The sequence below is a fragment of the Primulina eburnea genome, chromosome 3, assembly GCF_022965805.1.
Source record: "Primulina eburnea isolate SZY01 chromosome 3, ASM2296580v1, whole genome shotgun sequence".
Lineage (NCBI taxonomy): Eukaryota > Viridiplantae > Streptophyta > Magnoliopsida > Lamiales > Gesneriaceae > Primulina > Primulina eburnea.
The window spans coordinates 2,101,921-2,126,770 of NC_133103.1; the positions used below are offsets into that span (position 1 = coordinate 2,101,921).

Below are 24,850 nucleotides of genomic sequence, written 5' to 3' on the forward strand. Positions count from 1 at the left end.
CATTCACTTTAGGCACCTCTCTCTGTCGATCGATCGATCCTAATCTATAGATTATTTTACACTGAATTTGTGCAGACTTTTAGCTGGCTTCATCCCTAACTATTAAGTCACCAAAATAAAGAAACCTACACACTCTACATCCTAGATAGATCATGCTATTATTATTACACTCCTTAAAAGGATTTTATCAATGACATATAAAGCTACTGGGTTTATTCGAATCCTTGCTTCTTTCTTTATTTTAGCCTTTTTTATATATATGTATATATATATATAAATTATTTATTGCTTTTGAATTTTTATAATATTTAAGTTTCATATCCTAAGTACTGATATTTACAGCTGAGATACTGATATTTTACAATTATTACGTGCATGGACCTCCACCAATCTTTTTCCAGCACAATCCAAACTCTAATAGCATGTGCTGAATCACACATTCCTGTCATATTTGGAAGAAAAACGAGCAACTTGTAGTAAGGAACCTGAATGGATGATTTAATATTTAGATTATAATTAATGAAAGTTAAAGTCATTACTAATTTTTTTTACTTTACTTACTTTGTTTCAAGAGAAACTTGGAATTTGTGAGTCTGGACCAGTGAAGATCATTAAATCTAAGCAGCAAAGACTGACTCTGCTATTTTTTTTTTTTTTGTTCTATTATTTCAAATACGGCGACAATTATGTGATTTATGAACGGTTAAATAATTCATTTTTTAATTTATTTACGATTCTATACTGTATCTATATATGTATGTATGCATGTAATAGGAATGTTTTGGCTACAAGTCTATATGATATTATTTAGACTTTTCCTTTGTAAATATGGATAGATGTTCGTAAAAAGTATATATCGTATCGGATATCTTGAATTTACAAAGAGTATAGATATGATACCGTATTCATTTGATTTTAAATATGCAAATCAACCATACAAATTCCCACAAGAATAGTAATTGTAATGATATTTTCTACAATATATTTTAATCTAACAGTATGCCGCAGGAAACAAAAACTCAAACAAAACCATGCAGAAAATAACTTAATTATCCAATATAAATAAATTCTATAATGAAAATTTATATATGAAAATATTTATCACGCGACATTCTTTCTGCAACACCTTGTGCCAGAACATAGAAAAAGAAACACAAAGATTTGCGTCAAAAGTTCATTGTTATGTTGTTTCTTCTAAATATTTTCTTCAAATATTAGAGAACATACGCCAACAACAAACACAAGACTAAATCCCAGTGACATGCATGCCTTAATCTTGTTCCAATCAACTAATTAAGAAGGTCGTTCAAACCGGCCATTAATTAGATAGCGAAATTTGAAGCTTCCGAATGTAGTAATACTAACTTTAGCAGGGCTACATAATAAATGGTAGCTCTTCACGATTTTTTTTTTCGGATTTTCGTATTTTGAACATATATTGCTCAACATCATCAAACCAAAAAAGTTTTTTTCCCTCTAAGATTATTGGTTCTCACAAACGCATGCACACGAATATTGTTAAGACCAATTGCCAATCTTCCAATGAACAAAAGAACACAAAAGTTGTAAATTATACCATAATTAAGCATATCATAATGTTTATTATAACACAAACTTTTGTGAAACGGTCTCACAAGTCAATTTTATGAGATATATCTCTTACTTGAGTCATTCAATAAAAATAATTTTTTTTATGCCAAAAACATTACTTATATTATTTTAATTATGAGTATTATTAACACGTCTCACAACAAATATTCATAAGACTTTCTCACACATATTATTATTATAATTAAATGCCATGCATGTATTATATATGTATATATAAATTATCTACACGCAACTTGGATGCATTAATGGCAAGTTCGGAAGAAGAGAGGCCGCTATTGATCACTAAATCAAATGCTGAAGTTAATGGTCTAATTGAATATAATATTTTGATATTAAAAAGATACGATCATTAATGTATAATTGAATATGTCAATTATATTGGCTTAATTTTCAAATTTATAAATATTTAACAAAAGAACATCCCAGAAAATGGACCACAAACGGCATGAAAGCATAGATATGGATAGAGTTAAAGTCAAGAAGGCAATTACAAGCTATAATATTTAATCCATACTTTCTACATATATACTTGACCATTTAACATTGTGTAGAGATAATAACCATTCCACTGTATAGAGACCAAACTCATCCAAGTTCAACAATATTAATACTTCTAACTTGTGAGTACGGTTAAATTAATATTGTTCCCACCCCGTTGAATTTAAATATAAACATATAACCGAAACCGTCATACCTTGATCTTTTCTTTGTTAATCAATTTGTCTTTGACTGATCCGTCGAAGGAATCGACGTCGAAAAGAGTTCACTAGAGTCTTGTATAGAAAGATTTTAATGCCATAATTAAGCTGAAAATGACAATTCAAATTTATTGGATCAATTAACTTCTTTAATACATACATGAAGTGAATCATGATTATAACAAAGATATTGCAACTAATTATAATCAATCCAGGAATAGGGCCAAAGAGGGCTAACATGCATGTAGGGGCTGTCGCTTCTCATAAATTTTGTATATTTTAGTGGGAAAATAGTTTTTATTATCAACTAACTCGTTCATTTTTAGGTTTTAGTCCACCGAGTTTTCAAAATTTTGTTTCGATACCTTAACTTTTAATTTTCAATTATTTTGACCTAATTGTTAATGTGACATTGAAAATGCTGACGTGACATCGAAATTCATTGATTTCTTAGATGAGAAATCGGTGATTAGACCAAATAGTCAAAAATTAAAAGTTATTGTATCAAAACTAAAATTTGACAAGTTAATGGACCAAAACCAAAAATTGAACAAGTTGATAAACCAAAATCATTTTCTTTATTTAATTGTATTGAATATGCCTAAAAATATGATTTCGTGTACCTAGCTAGCTCTAATACTTTCAAACTTTAGTCTTGCCTCGCCTCACCCACCTAAAATTCTTGAGTTTGCTACTGATTCTATGAACTTATAAACACTAATTTCTAATGTGGAGTACATGCAAGCAGGAATTTGGATTGTGTTATGTGAGTAGATAAGCATTCACAGTAAAGGAATGCATCATTCATCAACTCATGCCTAAAACTAGGGCATTTCGGCTTAGTGTACACATGCATGCTTCCATGTCCTCGTGATCACAATGAACAACGATCACATATTTCAGAATTTCATTGCTCATTGCTGATCGTTGAACTGATGTACGAAGGTCCAAAACATGCGTCTTGATGGTACGAAACATGTGAGAGATGGGAAATACAAGACTCGCGAGGAGAAATCATATAAAATGAACTCCACTAGCAATTATTCTTATTCGGAGTTTCAAAATCATCGACTACTCAATCCATATAAAAATTTCAAAGTTTTCTCACAAACTAGTTTGAAGTTTTACGGTCACTCACCATTATATTCATGATGTTTTCCTACTCATATTTACTTCTAAACCTAGGGCAACAGGATGAAAATTCAGAAGCTAGACTTAAAAAGATTCTAATCTACAAATAATTATTTTTGCATTACACGGTCTTACATTAAAACCTCTCAATCCTCATATAAGCCAATGCGTATTACTACAATTTAAGCATGTAAAATCGAATCCATGTCTTATAAAGCTTCTCTAGGATTCATATACAGCTGATCAACTTACTGAAACAAACTGAATACCTCAAATAAATTATGCATATCAACGAGGAGATTTTATTACAACCATTTGATGATGCTAATCTATGGAACTATAAGGTTTCTACTACATTTTGTTAATAATAATTAACATATGCATGTTATGGGGCGAAGACCGACATCGATGATTAGTGTAAAGTTCGAAATGACATATCAACCAAAATTATGAAAAGTTGCATTTGGATTGAGAAATTTACTTGGGGAAGAGGAACTTGATTTGAAGAAATGCTTTGAAATTTAAATTTCAAATGACAACATTGTTTGGTACGTGCATTTAAAAGTTAAATTAATTTTATTAATGGAAAAGCTTCAGATGAGGATGGATAAATTCAAAATATCCCTATATAAAAATATCTAAGTAAATAAAATATATATTTGAAATCTTTGATCAAAATACACATTAAGTTCGTTTCTGGTGCCACCAGAAAATATATCATCCATATTCCACATTTTTGGATGATCCATATATTTAATTAAGGTCAGTTAGCTGTGTATATTTCAAAGATATGAAATCACTATTCCCATGGAAGCCACATTACCTTAGGTCGCATTTCATGATAGTGATTTTTATGGATTTTAAATCAAAGCATTCGAAGAACCGTATTTCAAACGTCTCCAAAGGCCAACAAAGAAAATACTGCGATAGAAGTATGGATTACATCTTAATTAATCTTAATTTTGTCCTTGCTATCAAACAAACAAGATGGATTTCAACTTATAATTTTGCACTGTTGCGACTCAAATATATCAATCCAGACACAATCTAAAATAATATATATAGAAAGCTGAATGATCTAATCATCTTTCTAGCTAAATCAATCATACACAATCTTGCGATGCAATCATCCGATTTCCCCCAAAAAAATTGCATATATATATATTTACTCATCTGTACACTTAACTATAAAAGAAAGGAATTTTTTTTTTCAAACCAGCTGTTTAAAACAGAAGCAAGATAGATTTGGTGAAAGGGAGAGTATTTTATAAATGGACCCATACTAATTTGTTAAAAAAAGGAAGAGAAAGTAAAGTGAACAGAAGAAAAGAAGCTTACAAGAATGAATGATAAATGCAAAGTAAATAAAGATGGAAGTAATACCTTTTAAAGCTCTGCCGCATCGCTGGTGCTGTACCTTCAGACGGCCTGCTGTGCCCATCAAAGCAGCGACAAGAACAACCACCTATGCCAAAGGTAATAACAACAAAAATGATAAAAAAAAATATGTGTATTTATGACTAAAGGATTATTTTCAATTCTGGCTTCTGATCATGAAGTTCAGCTCAAGAAAAAAACAAGTCAAACAAAGTCAGTTCCGAATTAGATTGCTCGCAACCTGAAGAAAGAGCAGTCATCGTTGAGTGTGAAAGGCCAATTAAAGAAGCGGAATATGCTATATATGTTTATATATTATATATAGATAAAAGCTTCTAGCACAAGGGAAATCGTCTATGGAGCGGATGAAAGTGAGGGAGTATTATTCAGGCTCGCGGTTCATAACATGAAATAATGGGAATGAATCTGTCTGACATATATCTATATACCATTCTCCCGCTGATTATACACATTGTACTCAAAAGTCAATGCTATATATATATTTATATATGAATCACAAAGTTGCCTGATACAAGTCGTGTTTGATACATGAATTACCTCAACTTTTAAATGAATATCGTGTCTTGAAATTCAAGTTAGATGTCCAAGTCCAGAGACATTGAACCCTTGCCCTTGTCTTCGTTCTGATTGTAAGGCCTTAACTGGAGGAGAGAAGGGATTGGTGGAGATGATGATGAAGAAGAATCGAAGGGGGGATGAGTGAACTGCTCGACTGGCACTGTTGAATGGGACAACATATCACATTCATCTGAATCTGGAACGAGACAATCCATGTTCACGCCGAAAAGCCTCAGTCTCTTTGCTGCAGCCTTGCCTTGGACCACCGGAACCGAATCAAATACCATCTGCTCAACCCCACTTCTCCTTTGGGTTTGCGTCATTCCCACCTGTTGTGGGGTGAAAAGGCCAACTCCAGCTGCTGCTGCTCCTCCTCCTCCTCCTCCTCCTCCTCCTCCAACAGCCCCTGGAGCTGATCTCAGATACAGTATTGACCCAGGCGGACAAGGGTTTCCATTCACGACTGTGGTATTGTACGAATAAGGGCTTTGTCCAGATTGGTAGTGATGCTGATACTGATTATGAGGCTGATTGTGTGCTGCCATGGAGGCGCTTGCTTGTAGAAAGTGTGAATATTCTCTAGACGGTGGCGGCTGCATAAAGAGGGGATTCCATTGATGAATAGACCTGTGGAAAGAGAATTGGTGGGCGATTGGGAGTGCGGGAATTGGGCTGGGAAACTCCGGTGCATCTGGGCGACGCCTCCAATCGATGAATAGCCGATCTTTTCCCAATTCGCCCATTCCTCTCTGGAAGGAGACAATATCCCCGGCGTCTAGCTTCTTCTCTTTCACAAAACGGCTCCACCCTTTGGTCATGACGTAACTCTGGCTGCTGTTCCAGTAGGAGTACCTGAATCGCCACTGCTTACCGTTCCTGTCCTCGAAATTCAACAGAAGCCCCTTCTCGTTTGTAGAAGAATCCAGAGGGAAGTACTTCTCCGCGTGCTGCTTGGGGATGACCAATCGATTTAGCTTGCCGACATCGCTAGGTGTGACAACTTTGTCGAACATGTGCTCTCTCTCGATCAGCACATGAGATGCAGTACTGCTCATACCTTCTACTCCTCGCATCTGATGATCCTCTTGTGCATCATCCTCGCCATTGGTGCTGGGCAAGTGTTGGGCCGCTCCCGCTCCTGCTCCGCCGTCTTCGTGTTCGTGGTGGTAGGTGAAATGGTGGAGAGTTGAGGACGAAGAAGGCATACCTCTAGACCCAGTTATTTGATGCTCTTCAGAAAACCCTGGCCTACCTGACATGAAATTCATGATGTTTTCCCGGATTAAACTTGTCAACTCTACTGAAACTCTGACAGATCTGCTCGGGAGTTAGAAAGAGAGAGAGAGAGAGAGGGAATAATGGAAAATGGGAGATGGAAACTGGATTAACCCCAACCAACAAAGTACTCAGCACAACCGAAATCCACGTATATTTATAAGCTTATATAAGTATTCTGCTACTTGATTCAGTATCAGTGGAACACGAACAAGAAGCTCCTGCAAAATCCAAAATCTGAATACAAAAACGTGGGCAATATTCAACAAGTTTGCTAGGGCTGAAAGCCTGAAAAAGGTTTTTTCTCTCGGAAAAAAATAGAATTCAGTAAATGATTAACAGAATAAAGGGTCGGTGGCTCCTTCTTTGACCTCCCGAAAACTCATATTATCCCCATGGAAGACGGCCAAAAAGTAAGATTTGAAAGCAAGATACGATGCCTAGCTAATCATCTCAAAATTTTCTTCTCTAGTTGTTGACCTCCGATCCATTTTCAGAAACGGGAATAAAAATCAGGAAAAAGAAAATCAGGGGAGAGAAATCATGTAAGGTTCTAGCTAGATATTAATAAGCATAAAATATAATATAATATATATGTGGGCTTCAATTTTTCAAAGTGTGAGGAAGTTTCGCAAGTTAGGCCATTTTCCTTGAATTTATTCCACCAAGCTCCGATTCTCCTCCTTCGCTATCAATGTGTGTGTGTGAGAGAGAGAAGGAAAGACTTTATACGTAGAGAAAGGAAGGCTTGGTGAATGGAAATGGGTGGTGGCATGGGGGGCCATTAATTATCTGGTTGGGTTCATGTGAGCTCGTCCTTGTCAATTAGCCTGGGTGGCTCCTTGTATTACTACTGTTCAAATATATACACACACACACATCGCTAATAAGAATCCGAAATTGAGGGGGATATTTAAAACTAACAGATTTAGAGACACAAATTAACCTAGAATATCAATTGTTAGAATTATAAGATTCTCGTAAAACAACTGGAAAATTGCGATGTTTAACTTATACTGACTTATACTGACGTTTGTCTTTTTTTAGTTTTGATCATCCATGTCATCAAATTTCAGTCGTAGACAATTATCTTTGATTTCTTTTTTCAAGTTTAGTCATTTTTTTTATGCACCTTGTGTTGATGCAACGTTGACATAACAATGAATATGATACTGATGACTATGAAATGTTGCATCAGAGGTCTTGCAAAAAAAAAAGGACTAACACTACCCAAAAAAATTAAAACATACAGAACTAATTAAAATTTTATTGTGTTAATATACATTATCAAAAGTGCAATATACACTATGAAAATCACAGTTTTTCCTTGAGTTTTGAATGATTTTTTTTTATCTTTTTGTTTATTAGAAAGTACGATTCCTGGAATTAAGGGGAATTTTAAATTGTATTTAAACCCACAACTAATATTCATGATTGGATGCAGGGTGAGAAAAAATACCGGACATTACGGTATATCATACTGCAAAATACAGCACATACCGAATTTAATAGTATACCGTAAATTTCTGTACGATATGATACCATACCAAACTTTTCTGTATTGATATCGATATAACATTCAAAAAAGATATCGGTATAGACGGTATCGGCATTCATTTTTCGACACAATACACAATATTTTTTGGAAAACCCGATATACTGTACCGAACCAGGCATAATTAAATGATAGTAACTAGATATGATGTTGGTAGTTTTACAGATGCAGGTATATGTTCCTCGATCGACTAGTTAATTTCTTATCCTTCATAAAAGCAAAGTAAAATATTAAAAATTGTGAAGTAAAATCAAACAAATTCCGAAATTATTTCAAAAAACAATCTTATCGAACGTTTTATCGCGTACTACACTGCATATCCATTCGTATTTTTTTCCGAGTAAATTGATTTGGAAAAGGCTGTAATTTCATATAAATGCAGTTAAATGATTACAAAGATTATAATAATTGTGATTGAATATGAGGTTGGTTAATCATTACAAAAAAAAAGAAAAAAGAGTACATATTTAGAGTTGTCATGAGTTCAAATGTTCCTTACAAGATGGCAGTTAGCCATCTGTTTTGTATAGTAAGAAGTAATTGTTATTAGTGCAACTTGGAATTAGGACTACGATACTCTATTATTATCCTATAATATTAATTACTTAATACTATAATTACTTGTTCGCATTCATCAGCTTCTTATTCTTCAACCAGCAGAGGCTTTGTCTCTACGTACCGAAATTCCGAAACGAAAAAATCATTTTAATTGCGAACTAGATCGATATATGTCGGATATAAAATGTAAACCATCGTGTTTAATAATAATAATAAATAAATAAAAAAGAAGAAGAAGAAATTAATTAATAAATAAATGAAAAGAGAGGAATATGCAGGAGGCTAGGAAGGAGGGAAGAGATATATATTATCAGTACGTGCAATAAAAGTAGATCATTCGAATTGTTATTTTCTTTTGTTTCGTCCCGATGAATAGCTGATATATGCTTAAGAGGGGCGGACAGTCTACGTAGCACAGTGTTCCTGGACCACCTATGTATGTACATATGCATACATTATAGAAAATACAAATATTTATATATTCTGTATTTTTTTCTTTTTCCATTAATTCGATCCATCGGTGTGTGTAGTAGCGTAGCTAGTGTGTTATATGGACCATTTTCAGCATTATTATTTAGAGGTGGCCAATTCTCCACACTACCATCTCTCCATTCATAATTAATTCTGTCATTTTTCACTATAAAAATAATAATAATTTATTTCTCCTTCCAATTTAATTTAAAATATAATATATAGTCGTTCTCAAATACATATACGTGCCTTTAGCTTTTAAACACTTTGCAGTCGTTGTGTGTGACATGCATCGACATGTTTCTTTTCTTATCTCTTTACCCGATTTCTTCTTTAAAATTAATTGACAAAAACTTGTGTGAGACGGTTTCACGGATCGTATTTTGTGAGACAGATCTCTTATTTGATTCATCTATGAAAATGTATTACTTTTTATGCTAAGAGTATTGCTTTTTATTGTGAATATCAATAGGGTTGACCCGTCTCACAGATAAAGATTCGTGAAACCATCTCACAAGAGACCTTCTCCAATCAATTTAAACGCTTACTCGACATATTTTATTCTTTTTATTAAAATAAAATTATGTATAAAAGTTTAATTCGACATTCCCAAAGGATGGTCAGAATCCCTAATTTGAAGATCGATTAATAATATAAAAGTTAGATCGATGAACTGTAACTCACTCATCTGACATCAAAGTCTCAAGAGATTGAGACGTAATTGAACATTAAAAAAAAAAAAGTTGGGACAAATTTTGTCTCATACCTTCTTCAATATCTTCGGTCATTACCAAGTATTTATTACCTATCGTATATTTTTTTACTTGTTATAAAATAAATCAATAATATTCATCCATTAAAGGATACATATAAATATCATTAAATTTAATACATATATATTGTTAATAATAATAATTCAAATGAATATTAGCTGCAACAGCTAACTGTACGCTTTAGTTTCCCCCAGCCTTAGGAAAAAGATATTCACCAAGTTTCATCTAATGATAGATTAGGTTCCGTTATTCAATCATTATGTCCCTCTAATTGTTTTTTATTAAAAAAATTATTAATATTAAATTAAATTAAAATATATATATTTAATGGCCAAATATTTGAAACACCTCCAGATTCAGCACAATCGTCCAACCACGTACGTACCCTGCCTGCATGTTGCTCTATTGTGGTCCAAAATATTTGTTTACAGGAATAATAATATTCATCAATTATTAATATTTAATTGGAATTTATTTCTATTAAGTTTAACTACCTAGCATTGAGCTCTATAGCTGTACTTTCATTACTTTGTATTTTTTAAAGTTTCCAAGCAACTAATTTCTGGTCCGTACTCTACAGTGTTCCCTGTGAATTATTTAATTTTACGACACAATTATATAATATATATATATATATATATATATATATATATATATACATACACACACAGACACACACACACACACACCGCTGGAATAGAATTAGCTTTCAATATTATTTATGACACATATATTTGCATAATTTCCAAATGAAATGTGATAAATGAAACACGACGTACGACTGTATGATTAAATTTTGATAATATATTTTACCACACGAGTAGTTTCTGAATATTATGTTATAATTAATTGTAGTACTTTAATTATAGTTTTGAATAAGGGTACTTTTTATATCCCTTTGTGTATCATATATATTTATATTATATTTTTATATTATTAAATCTCATTTTTTGTTTATGTACGTATGTATTTTTCAAATTTTTTAAAAATAAAATCAGTCATTTTTCCATTAGAGTTTTGATGTAACATTACATATGCATGTCAGCGTCAAATCGGAATCATGTAAACACTCCACGAGCACCATATTAGGAAAATTGCAAAAAAGACGAATAACAAGATTATCAAGATCACAAACAAGCAAATATTTAGTATCAAAATTGTAGTTTTTCCTCCACAGTGTGACTATATTTAATATAATTATTATTTTTACAAAATAAAGATTCAAATTTGTGATCATAACATAAATTAATTTGAGTTGCCAGTAATAATTAAAGATTTATGTTATAATATGGTTGGATGAATCTGACAAAGTGGATGCGACGAGAATAATAATAATACTTGTAATTGTAGGGTAGTGGGATGTGAAACGTCGTAATGAGACACAACTCAATCCAAATTCCCAATTGATGGTGGATACCTACCCAGGTTGCACAGATAGGGATACCTTCTTCTACATGAAATCATCATCCACACGTGGAAATATCCAATACCACTTTAATTAATTCAAATTAATAATAATAATATATATAATAATATATATATATATATATATATATATATATATATATATATATATTATAGTATCTACCTCCATCAATTATATCTAATATAATAGCAATTCATTTTAAGATTATATATAATATTCGCCTGTCAGACAGAACCTGTGATAAAATTTTGGTATCATCAGATTTTATGATACTTGAGTTTGAGACTAATTAATTAAATCGTATATTATATATCTGACTTAGCATCAATTTATCAAAACGTTAATTCACTGTAATTGTAATTATGCCTGGTCATGGATTAATATTCAGAGGATTTATTATCTGTTATTTAATACAAGTTGAATTTAGTTAGTTTCCCTGGGTAGGCGGGCAATAGCCGTTCGTCATACACTGTAACATGCACAGTCATACAAAACCTGCTCCAGTACCAGATCACATGTTACTATATTTAAAAAGCCTGCTAATTCTAAATAAATAAATACATTCAGTGTTAGATCAATTTATTATATTAGATGACAACACTCAGAATTTAATTTTAAAATTCGAATTTAAGCACATAACTTAGAAAATTCAAATTCGAGATTTTATATTTTGAAAATTTGAACTTTAAGCGCTGATCGTTAAAAATTCGCATGTAGAACTAAATTAGAAAGATAGGAGAAGAAGAGAATTTGGTGAGATCTTCGTGAATTGAATCACATTTAACTTAGTCATTCGGCCAAGTCCAAAGAGGCGCCTCTTCACATTGACATGAAATCAAACGGCCATTTGGCCGTATGATTAATTAATTAATTTTAATATATATAATTCTTTCGATTCAATTTTTTCATTCAATAAAATTCGAACTCAATTAATTTATCATTCATTCTAATTGATAATCGAGAAATAATTATATTCGTCATGCAGCTTGTTCGAATTATTTTATAGATTTTAAATGAGTTCAAAACTCATTTTTCTAACATGTGTGTGTGGAAAGTATATTATATATGAAAAGTATTGTGTGGCATGCTAATGGGAAATGAATTATATTATTCGACGAAATAACTTTGATGGGTTTTGTACTACAGTCTACAAATTCAACCCACGCAGACCCGCAACACTCCAATTTGGTCCCCCGAAGAATTGCCAAACTCGAAGGAGCAAGTGTTTATAGATTGATTCCTCTTTGTTTTCCTCTTCCCGGCTGCACAACAGCTACTGTTTCCGGCGAGTGAACTGGCCAAACACGAGTGGAGGAAGGCGGTCCAAAGAAGATTAATCGAACACGCAAGGTTTTTGACTGAATGGATTTTTAAATTTAATTTTTTTTCCTCCTGTTATTATTTAGTATTCTGAATTCAAAGGAAGAAAAAAGGTCCATTTTTTGGTCCACACATCTGTAGATAAAGCCTCAAGAAATCGGCCAATTTTTTTTCTCTATTTCCTAATTCCTCGGTAAACTCACATATATATATAAGATCCCAATTAAATTGGCAAGTAAATTTCTATTATAGCCTCTTGTACAAGGATATACGTGCATCATGCAGTGGCCAATTTCATATTCTCGTCTGGCATCATTTACACAAATAAGCAGTACTTTATATTTCCAGGCATCTTATATTTTCGTGCCCATTTACTTGTATCGAGCATCAATCGTTCCCTTTTTTTTCATGTTTTATGGATAGATCAGTATCAGATTTTATTTTGGGATCAAAGAGTCCTTGCTAGCTAGTAGACCTGAAGAACTAGTGGACTCATAATTTACGTGTACGTGCTGTGCTATATATTATACTTGATTAATGTTCAAGTATGCAGTTAGGGTAGAAAAAAAAGTGATTATGAATTTTCCAATTGGCGTTGCATTTAACGACTCACTATCGATAAATACTATGACAGAAGAGAATTCATATTGATTTGGGTTCTCACGAATATCAATTTTTTTTTAATTTTCTATAATAAATCTTGCATGACACAATTTAAGGTTGGCTGCTATTTATAGTTTCAGTCAAGAATTCAGCCTGGGTGATTTGCTTAATCTCAAAGACATAGGTTTTAAGGATTGTCTAGCCTATAAATATGGTAAGAGCTACTCTAAAGTATTATTGTTTAATACATATCCAGTCAGATTTTATCAAATATCTCTTCGGGTGAGATTTTGATCGATATATTTGAAATTTTTGGTAATTATTAAATGCAATTAGAAACCGTTCACGTGTCATTATCTTAAGGCATTTGCAATATTAGCTGTTATAATTTTATGGGAAGGATGAGTATCAATAATTTAATTAATAATTAAAAGTTAATTAAGCACCTGCAGATTGTAGTTCAACTGTAGGGAAACGTGCAATGTTTTGTAATAATTAATTAATTAAGTGTGACACATCTGTCCAAATTAGGACTCCTCGATATATAATCTAATATTATAAATACCAAATACAGCTATATTTTTTTGAGTTATTATTTTAAATATATAATCCATGTTCAGGAATTCGTATACATCAGCATAGATGAGCTCAGATATGACGTCTGTAATTTTTATTACAAAGATTAGCATATAATCAAAAAAAAAAATACCACTTTCTTGATCATCAATCAGATAGTTCTGTAAACATCAACACTAATTTATTATTGTTTCAAAAAATAACAATTTACTATTGTTTAAACAATTTGAAGGTATGAGATTCCAAAAACCAAGGACAGAGACAACTTTCCTTGAGCCACCACGCTCTTTTGTCGTACTTAACAGTACAATTAATTATATATAACCACGTTGTTTAATTTATTTGACTGATTAAAATAATAATCAATACCTTAACATAAAGTACGACATTTCATCCAAGTGATAATATCGAATTCGAACACAAAATATATATATTAAAAACGAGAAAATATATATAGGGGCACATATGATATTTAAAAGTGGTGTAAAGTGAAAATGCTTTAATAAATTGGAGTTCAATTATTATGTCGTGGCTAAAATTATATATAATTTAGGAGGAAATAGAGTGAAAAGGGAAGAGAGAACACAAGGATCATGCAATGAGTAAAGTTGGGCTGGCATTTGGTGCAAATTGGGGGCTAGCCCAGCTTTGTAGGCGCAGGACCACGCTTGCACATTCACGTTGGGGCTGCCTACAAAATATCTTGTTTTTATAATTTATATCTTATATCTACGACGCGTTTGCTTAGTTTTAATATATATATATATATATATATATATATATATATATATATATATATATATATATATATATATATATATATAATTGATGGGTACCAACCAACCAACCAGGTCCAGGCACACATGTGTACGAGCATTATAAAACTTGTCACTTGAGATTAACATAAACGAGGATAACATTAAAAGCGCTTTGCGTGGGCATATGTGTGCCCACCAAATATAATTTTTTTAGTTGACATTGTTAGTTTAACGAAGGGTTGTGATTGATCCTTTCGATCGATCATTAAAATATACATTTTATGATAATTCTATATAACTCGATTTTTTTATTAAAGAATATAATTAATGATAACAGTGTAACTAGAACAACGTATAAAATAATTTAATTTTTACGTTTAGATTGTTATATCTGGAAAATATGATTATTAAGCCAAAACGATTAGAAAATATGATAATTTAGTTCCCGAACCAAAAAAAATTTAAGCTGTGGGCTAAGTTCCAGTACACATACAAACTGTGGTAGAGGATTTGGGCTGTAATTTGAAATCTAACCGGCCCAAATCGATGACCCAAATGTAAACAGAAATAGAAAGCTTGCCGAAGGGCGGTGGTGAGTTTTACATACCAAAACCCTATTAATCGAGGTGCAGTGCACGGTGGGAAGATAATCGGGCGCGCAAGATGGACTCGTTCTCTTCTCCACCATCAACTGGATCATCTTCCAAATTCTCGCCGGAGGATTTGATGGATCAGCTTAAAACTCAGCTCGCCCAGGCTTACGCCGAAGAATTTCTCGAGGTACCCACCACTATCTTGCCCTAAAACTTCAATTATTTAACGATTGTTACTTGGAAATTGAACCTACTTCTGTATTGCCCTGAAAATTCGAATTAAATACAAATTATCGATTCGTATGCGTCTGATGATGTTGATGCAGTTATCGTTTTTGGACATTACTTTCCCATGGACTTTGTGTCAGCGGTTTGAACGACTATGGTCGAGTATATGTGGTTGCTATTTCTCTTCATACCTCGGAGTTTCGAGAAAAAACTAGGGTCGAGTATCTATGGTAGCTATTTCATTTCGACCTGTTTTTGCTCTTACTCCTGCATTGAGTATTCTGTGCAGTTAATGAAGGAATTAAGAAGTTATAGATCCTTGTATCCAAGACTTGTATATCATTGTAATCACATCCGTCTAAAAATCAGATTTTTAGTATAGAATCTTATGAGCATAGCAAACAACAAAGACCAAAGCAAAGCAGTGCTCCCTGATTTCTGTATTTTAGAGTTTACGGCTAGTATCTGTAAAATCGGCAAAATTGAATTATGAATCTAATCATATTAGATGGCTCCACAAAATACTTGGTAATGTGATCGTCCCAGATATAGAACTTTTTGGCTTGCTAATTCTTTCACCTTTAGGAAGCATTAATTGGTTCCTGTTGGCATTCGTGGGCTGCTAGCTTGAATTAAAGGTGTGTGATATGTTGCGATATTGGATTCTCGGCTTACTTTTACTATCCTGTATGCCTTTCCTGTAATTCTAAGACATGTAAGTGTGTTGTGCATCACTTCATCAATTGATTATTTTAGTATCAAACACTTAGAACGGACTGATTTCTTAATTAGTTTTTATGGGGTATTTATGTGTGTCTGTCGCGAGATGAATTATTTACTTAGAACACAAATTAATAAAATTTTCTTGATGGTCATACAGACTGTGCGAGGAAAGTGCTTTGATAAGTGCATCACTAAGCCCGGCAGTAGCCTCAGTGGTAGTGAAGACAGTTGCATCTCCAGGTGTGTGGAACGTTATATCGAGGCCACTGGTATTGTGGGCAGAGCCCTCTTTAACCAGTCTCGCTGATAATACCTGGAGAAATAAGAAACAGATACTCTACGGAACTTCACAGAAGTTAACGCACATGATGTTCAGCAGATCTCCAGATGATATTGAATTTCTCCTTTGATGAATTTTTCTGTACGTTTTGCATTGTGTTCCTGGGGAATTTCGGAACCGAGTAACTTAGTAAACATTGACATTGGCCTCATGAACGTCATGCTGCCCCATATGACCTGTTGCTGTTCTTATCTATGGTTCACGGGGGAGTCTATGCTCCTCCTGGAGCTCTACTCCAGATTAACTAAGTAAAGATTGGAATTGGCTCAGGAACGACGTGCAGCCCTATAGAATTTCTTATCTATGGTTTACGGGAGAGTCTATACTGGTCCTGGAGAGTCTATTTACCCCTTATAACTTATGTTAAACTTTACATTATGTTTAAATTTACATAATAAGTCGTTTGGTATATTGGTTAAATTTCATAAAAAAAAGTTAATTCTAATCTGACGTATATAAATAATTGAATCATTCATAAAATTTTACTTTCTAAAATATGTTTCACTCAATGATAGAACTTAAAACTTGCAAGGAATTCAATCGTTATGTTATATGAATAGTGAAATATAAGCACAAAAATTAATAAATTTGAAATTAACAATATTTCTATTGTACCATATAATACATTTATTTATTTTTAATAACGAATATAAAGCTATTATCATTTTTAATTTTAAAATTCTCAGATTTATCCAAAAATATTACGAAATTTCAAAAAATAATAATGTTGTGGATGCTTATATCATTCTTGAGAAGTTTTTTTGTAAGAAACTTTAAATTTCTTGCCATTTTAAAATTTATAGTTTTTTTAATAAAAAAAATTACCATCTAAGATTTATTCATGCACTAAATATTAGTGATTAATCAAAAAAATACAAAGAGAGAAGAAGAAATAGAAAAGATGGGACAATTAGCTGTGATCATAACTAGGATACAAATAAACCAAATCGAACGGAATAATGATTATTTCATAGTAAACTCAAGTTCAAAATTTTAAAAGCCGGCTCAAATCTTGAAAACAACTAATATTGGCTCGGTTTGGGTCTGAGTGTTAGATTTCGAATTCACTTTTTACCCACCCGTTTGGTTAAAATTTAATCACCGAATTATAGGTAGATACTTGAACTTCAGCTTGAGTTTGATTTTGAATATATTTATAAAGTTTAATAGATATGTAATTCTCACAAGCAAGTAGCCAACCATTGAACCTAGTAATTAGAGCTTGGATTCTATCTCGAAATTTATTTGAATATTCCCCAAAAGAGAGAAAAAAAAAATAACGAAAGAGAAGAATTCAAACATGCTCTTCATAGAGGTCAAAGGAATGTGTTGCATTGGTGTTTTCATGCGGACAACCAAGGGTAAGAATGAGCAAGCTATTCTTAGTGTCATCTTTTTTATTCATTCATTGTTTTATGGACCCGTCAAACTCTCCTACGGACACACCCCACACCGAATTTGACAAAATAATTAACGGGTCAGCCAGCATTTGCATAACAGGGTTAAAAGATACCAGATTACCTGGAGCAACCTAAAGTATACTGAATTGCTTGCTAACCTCACGTTGTATGTCTCGATTCTAGACGATCTACTAGAAACAATGCTATGTTTTCATGGTAGATAGAAAATCAGTAAGAAGTTCAAATCAACATTAGTATGTATCCATGTCGCAGTTTCAAATTCGAACCTAGTCCATACAAGCTATAACATTGTGACCATAATCAACCTGCTGGTTTTAGAATATCCATTGACGTCAGTTTATAAGTTTCCTACAAATTTAAAAGAAAAATATAACAGTAAAAAAATGAATGTATTTGGGATTTTGTGGAAACAAACATGTTGGTCCTTCGGTAAAATTTTCTGCAAATAAAATAATTCGCCAGTCCACTTATTTCCTCAAGGTCTGCAAGATGTACTCAGCATACAGGTCCCTGCATATAGCAAGAATAAGGATATTAGCTGAAAAAAGTCCCTGACCAAGTAACATCTAGCAAAACTCAAACGAGAAACATACATGGAGTGTTGAATGGCCTCCTTGGCAGTATCTGAAGGCAAAAACTCGTTCACTGCTACCTCTTTGTGTTCATTCTTCTTGTCTAAGTACTTGTTAAGGAAAAATCTTCGTCCTCCATTTGCACGTAGACGTAAATAACTAAAGAACCGTGCACTCGTCAATATACATGAAAAGTTATTTCAAATCTTTTAAATCCTACAGCGGAAAGGATATTTTGACAATTGTACCAACAAAAACAACTATTGCTCCTACAAACACCATCTTAATGATTGCAAGTATCTCGGCTGTGATATCAAACCGAAAACTCGTCGTTGCCCAAAAAATAATTAGTGGTCATCGTGCAAATTGAATTGTTTTAACTGTAAAACAGTGTTTCTATACTATACCAGTAAAGGTACTCCCCAAGAGTGACCTCCCACAAAACTTAAAATTTAGTGATAAAGGATACAGTCTTCAAAGAAGCGACGGATTTCAGTTAACCTATGAGGTGCCAGTTGACTGATATCTGTGTAGTGGCGATACTCTGGATCATCAGCACATACCGCGATTATCTTATCATCCTTCTCTCCCTATTTTGGAAAAAAATCAAAGCCCTCCTTTTCTAATTAAGTAATTTTGTAATCTTTAAATGGATCAGTACCTGGTCAATCATAGGCATCAGGCCAATAGCTCTGGCCCGAAGAAAACAGCCTGGGACGACAGGCTCCTGTGTGAAATCCAGTATGTTATGGATACTCAAAACATTGACAAACAAAATAGGAGGAAGATCTTGAAACTAGACATTCTCTCATAATTTATTGCACAGTGTCAGAATCAGCTAAGTTATTTACAAAGTAATAGGCAAATATAACAACCTGCATTAGGACTAGAACGTCCATAGGGTCGTTATCTTCACATAGTGTTCGTGGAATGAAACCGTAGTTGTGAGGATAGACCACTGAGGAGTACAAAATGCGATCAACCTGCACATCCATTGAAATAGGAAATAAATTTTCTGCTGGCTCATATTTCCACTCATGTAGATTGGTAGCTCTTAACTATAAGGTGAGTTAGTTTAAAAATACCTTTATCAGACCAGTTTTTTTGTCAAGTTCGTATTTCACTTTACTTCCTTTGGGTATCTCGATCACCTGAAAGAAACGAAACCTGATTAGAACACTAAAATTCTAAGGCCAAAAACAAGAAAATTGATGCAAAGAATCCGAAGAATGTCAGTTTAGAAATCAATTGGCATTTTTAAGTTTAAGTCATGGACACTTCTATTGTTAAGATGGAATATATATTATTTATCGAATCATGAAGTCCAGGAAAAAAAGTCTCATGGGATGAAATGGGTAACAGAAAACTTCAAAAATATTGTCATGAGGTAGATGCAAATAACAGTATCCTGAACAGACATCAAATGCATTGTCAAATGTCATAAAATTGGTTGGAAAAAAGGTAATGGTACATACAACATTGATAATTTCAGGTGCTCCCCGGCCTGCAAAAATAAAAATAAAAACGAGCTATCAATTTATCACCAATGGATAGAACTCTGTACAACAAAATACAACTTCGCCTCAAATACAGACCGATCTCAAGGTCATGCCAAGGATGAGCTGCAACTGATCTCCTTGACAAAGATGAAAGAATTCTCTCATTCAAACGAGGAGCACGCCTTTGAGGTGCTACCTGAGATCCATCATTGTCTGCCATTTTCTGCACTAAAACGTAGAAGCAATCGGATATCGGTTAATTCATCAAAACAAACATTTGCGTTTATATGACCTGCACTTTGTACATATGCAGGAATAACATCCCAAGATGACAGACAGTTCTATAAACTTTGAAAGTTAATACTATAAATCATCGATTGCAAAACTTGTCCAATGCACCAATGTGATTTATATAATATTCAATGCGCCTGCCAAATAAATTTTTCAAGATCAAAACTTTCATTCGATGCTATTGATCTGGAAAAAAAGAAAAGGTGATCGAGATAATTCTCAAAACCGATGATTCTTGGAACCGAAAAATAAAAAAAAAAAACTACCGCGTGACGACCAAAATTGATTTATTCTTTTAATCAAGAAATACGCAGGTCGCTAATAAAACCAATTGTGTGCCCCAGAAGTCCATGGTATAACAGGGCCGTGACATCCATTTTTAAGACCAATCTACGATTAATCAGACAAGATAAAGAAAATAAACAATAATCGAAAGAAGAAGAGGACAAAAACAAAAGGCACCTGGACAAAGACAAGAACCCAGATGAAGATGATGGGGAAATTCACGCACGGATGCTCAACGTGTGCCAATCAAATTGGCCGTTTCCGGGCGTTTTATATACAAATTTGGCCACGGAAGCAAGTCAACGACACGTGGAAACACGAGGGCACGAATCGCCAGATGTCCAAATTGTTCACATAAAATTGTAATATTACGAAAATCTTCGTTCAGATTACATCATTTAATGATTATATAATATAATGTTGTACTAAAAAATAAAGGGAGAGATTCGGACTTGGTGAACGTGGAAACATGTAGCGATTTGGCGCATTTTGTGGCTGATTTGAAGGTGATGACCCACTCCCCACCAACCATTTTAAAATTATAAAAATTTTAGGGTTTGTATACACGACCTATTACGTGTATAATATTTATGGTTAAACATGAAAAATATATTTTCCATTAGCTGGGTATGGTCGGAGATTCGTCTAATAAAATTAATAAATAAAAAAGTCTCATAAGAGTTTTTTTTGTTGAATATTTATTATCGTAAACATCATTTTGTATTGATGAATATAAGTTGACTTAAATAAAATTATTTGGGCTTGGGCAAAGTAGGAATAATGAAATAACAAAAAATGATAACTCATTTTTATTAGATAAACTACACACAGATAAATCACACGCATTTTTATGGCACTGATACTCGATTTGTTAATTCCAGATATTATTTAAATAGATTTTTATTTTGGATATAAATTTTTAATCATCGCAAATTCAGAGTTCTAATAAAATCGAATAAAAATTTGAAAAGCTCCCATATTTGGAAGAGCCAATAACGTTGAGCGAATTAGATAATTGGGCCCATATTATACGTAGTACTTTCCAATGGGCCAACCCGTGATGGTTAGCCGGCCCGTCCTCGAGATCTCTCAATCTAAATAGGGTTCTGGTGAGCCAATCCTCAGGGCAACTCATCCAAAAAATAAATAAATAATTAATAAATTTCACTGCAAAAATACATATATATCTATTTTTTACTCAACCTGCGGACCAATCGAGCCCATCGTGGTCCAACCAGCCTAGCCCCAAGACCCGACCAGACTGGCCCGTTTAGACCTATCTTTAAATGAGTCGAGAAAATTTCAACTCAACCAACTTAAATTTTTTACGGATTAGATCAACCTAACGTACTTAACTCATATTTACGACTCTAATTATACCATTTATTGTCTTCAGATATGGTCTTCCGATGTTGGAAGAATTTCATCGGGTGGAAGCTGCTGAAGTGCATACGAAACTGTTTTATTTAGGATAGAGTTCTCGCAAATACTCCCTGAGATTTTTTTTAAAAAAAATAACATCTTTTAAAAATGTAATTGTGTTACACATTAAATTGTATTTATATATGCAAATATTAAAATTATAATCACCTTGTAACCAACAAAAAATTAAAAGGAACAAACCATTAATATATCACACTTTAGGCAAAAATTTGTGTGAGACGGTCTCACGGATCATATTTATGAGATGGATTTCTTATTTAGGTCATCCATGAAAAAATATTATTTTTTATACTAAGAGTATTACTTTTTATTGTGAATATGGGTAGGGTTGACCCGTCTCACAGATTAAGATCTGTGAGACGGTCTCATATGAGACCCACTCCACACTTTATATTATATTGTTGTAACAATGTCTTGATTTGTTCAATTTTCACCCCTTCTAAGCATAATATGTGAAACCTTAAATATATGTTTTTAATTCCTCATAAACTGCTAAATCAAAAAAAGATTTAACAGATCCATTAAATTATAATATTTTTAAAAACGTGATGCCCATTCAGCCGAGGAAAAAGAGCTCTCGAACTAATGTAGCGATTATATGAAAACGAGAAAAAACAACTTTTCATTTTCGGGGAAAAAAAAAACAAAAAAAACAGAGAGAGATATAAATAAGATTGTTAAATATTTAGTCCAAACACAAAAAATAAGAAGTGATTTTGGATTACGAAACCAAACATAAACCTAATCTTTTGGTAATTTCCCAATCGATTTAAGCTTCACCATTGAAATTTAATTCTCTGTTTTATTTTGTATATGTGAAATTCATGTGTCTGCGTAACGAAATAACTAAAAATGGTTATGAATACCAACTTTATCACCTAACATTAGGTTCTCCATTGAACTGAGAAGATGTCACTACAGCTTGACAAGTATGGTACTTGACATTATCAAATAAACAACGATATCGTTGGACTCGTGATATTAGACGATGAATCATGTATGTATGACACGTGAATAATAAATCAATATATATAGATAATATAAGTATCTATAATTCTAATAATTTGTCGAACTCGAGTCTATCGGATGAAACAACATTGTGTAATAATCAACTAATAACACACACCAAACGGGTATACAGTGACGCACGATATAGACGGTGGATATTTAATTAACTAGGTCTGCGAGTGTGAATTTGAAAATGTATTGCATTTATTATTTTTAGTTTGAACTTTTTGATAAAGTTGGGCACTGACTTTACGACTTCCCTGTGAATGATTGGGAGAGTCAATTTTTGCATAAATATGCCGACCAAATCTATGATTAATTATATTATTTTCTTTTACGGATTCATGTAAATAAAATATACATTCATAGACAAATGTTAAAAAGTACTCTCTTGTCACTTATATTTACGTACGCATCATATATATTTATATTATTTTCTAAAAATAGATTTTAACCCCCAAGTTTTATATCTCATATTTAACTTTTTAATTTTTTATTTCAATTTAAAAAATCAATTTAAAATATAAAAATAATTCATTTTCATCTTTTTTAAAGCATGTACTACGAGCCACTGGACGGAGACTGACAAATTTGGGAATCATATGGAAGCTGCCACGTGCGCTAGCTCCTACGATTTTCTCAAATTTTTAATTTTGCTCTGCCACCGCCCACCGCCAATAAAATGAAAAAGAGAATTAGCTCTACTATCAATAAATAAATCTAATAAATTTTAAAATCATAAACATAATTTGTATTTATCTTATATTTTAATATGTTGAATATACACAGAAATACAGACTTGAGACTTGAGAGGTTGTGTAACACGATCCCTTTAACTTACGTTTGAATCGAGAAAATTCATCGTTAATTTGTCAAACTTTTTACTTTTAAAATTTTGGAAGGTCAAAATTTCTAATTTGTTTTAATTGTGGTCGTTTTATTTGTATAAAATCAAATATGCTTTGAAGTTTAAAGCAAAGGGTTAAAACATTTATTTCATTCAACCGTCGAACAATAATGTTAGTTGACAAAAAATAAATAAGGAAAATATTGGTAAATAATTAATGAAACAAATACATGAATGAAGGATAATAATAAGCAATAAATACAATCAATATGGGGAAATTTTGAAATCTACTTTTGCGACTTCAACACGATTATTATTATTTTTATGGTATAACCTTGAAAGAAATAATAGAACATAAGAAGTCGTGAAGTAAGGCGAATGACCTATGACGGTAGAGAACAACGAAAATTAAGATGATTGAAGTTCCAGATTTATGATGATAATACCATACTTTATTACTCTTAATTGTTGTATTTGATTAATTGAAGATTTTTGTAGATATATATTTCTTATTGAAAGAATGAACTATTTGATAGAGTTTTTATAAGCAAAATATGTTTAATTTATATTTTTCATTATTTGAATGTTTATTAACAAATAAGATTTTTTTAAAAAAAAAAACACGGGCTTAATCGGACCGGACCCGACCATAATCGTCCTAACTTGGATCCTAACCCGGCGGAATTGGACCTGGATCGGCTCGTGGCCTGGTGGCCTAAATAGTTTAAAAGTCATTCGTGAGCGAATTTTTTAAACCCATGTTGCTACAAATTATTACATTTTGTAGGAAAAGAATTTGGTCCGAATAAAACTAGTTACACTAGTTATTATATTTTAAGATTTGAAACTAGTTTATTGGTTAAAAAATAATGGTCGGAACCTCGGAACT

General features: G+C 32.6%; 3 protein-coding genes across 6 annotated transcripts; 1 reads left to right on the forward strand and 2 right to left on the reverse strand.

Annotated features, from left to right (window-relative positions):
• Nucleotides 1-2,041: 2,041 nt before the first annotated feature.
• On the reverse strand, nucleotides 2,042-7,363 carry LOC140825233 (B3 domain-containing protein Os03g0120900-like). Of its 2 annotated transcripts, XR_012116597.1 has the most exons (3): nucleotides 5,376-7,363; nucleotides 4,824-4,905; nucleotides 2,042-2,417 (listed from the first exon to the last, which is right to left on the reverse strand). XR_012116597.1 is itself a non-coding variant. In XM_073186888.1 (2 exons), the coding sequence occupies exon 1, from the start codon at nucleotides 6,662-6,664 to the stop codon at nucleotides 5,414-5,416; it is 1,251 nt and encodes a 416-aa protein (XP_073042989.1). In that variant the 5' UTR covers nucleotides 6,665-7,363; the 3' UTR covers nucleotides 4,612-4,905; nucleotides 5,376-5,413. The 2 variants fall into 2 exon arrangements, 1 of the variants encoding a protein (XP_073042989.1); XM_073186888.1 differs by lacking the exon at nucleotides 2,042-2,417 and having other exon boundaries at nucleotides 4,612-4,905.
• A 7,889-nt stretch (nucleotides 7,364-15,252) lies between these two features.
• LOC140825235 (mitochondrial import inner membrane translocase subunit TIM13-like) lies at nucleotides 15,253-16,767 on the forward strand. The gene is made up of 2 exons (XM_073186889.1): nucleotides 15,253-15,491; nucleotides 16,413-16,767. The coding sequence occupies exons 1-2, from the start codon at nucleotides 15,375-15,377 to the stop codon at nucleotides 16,560-16,562; spliced, it is 267 nt and encodes an 88-aa protein (XP_073042990.1). The 5' UTR covers nucleotides 15,253-15,374; the 3' UTR covers nucleotides 16,563-16,767.
• A 1,467-nt stretch (nucleotides 16,768-18,234) lies between these two features.
• Nucleotides 18,235-21,085, reverse strand: LOC140825236 (soluble inorganic pyrophosphatase PPA1). 3 transcript variants are annotated; one of them, XM_073186890.1, is made up of 9 exons: nucleotides 20,841-21,085; nucleotides 20,184-20,310; nucleotides 20,064-20,092; nucleotides 19,674-19,739; nucleotides 19,464-19,571; nucleotides 19,250-19,315; nucleotides 19,058-19,178; nucleotides 18,610-18,691; nucleotides 18,235-18,526 (listed from the first exon to the last, which is right to left on the reverse strand). In XM_073186890.1, exons 2-9 carry the CDS (start codon nucleotides 20,305-20,307, stop codon nucleotides 18,484-18,486), a joined length of 639 nt encoding a protein of 212 aa, XP_073042991.1. In that variant the 5' UTR covers nucleotides 20,308-20,310; nucleotides 20,841-21,085; the 3' UTR covers nucleotides 18,235-18,483. The 3 variants fall into 3 exon arrangements, with proteins under 3 accessions (XP_073042991.1, XP_073042992.1, XP_073042993.1); XM_073186891.1 differs by having other exon boundaries at nucleotides 20,184-20,315; nucleotides 20,841-21,067; XM_073186892.1 differs by lacking the exon at nucleotides 20,841-21,085 and adding an exon at nucleotides 20,645-20,821 and having other exon boundaries at nucleotides 20,184-20,315.
• Nucleotides 21,086-24,850: the final 3,765 nt, after the last annotated feature.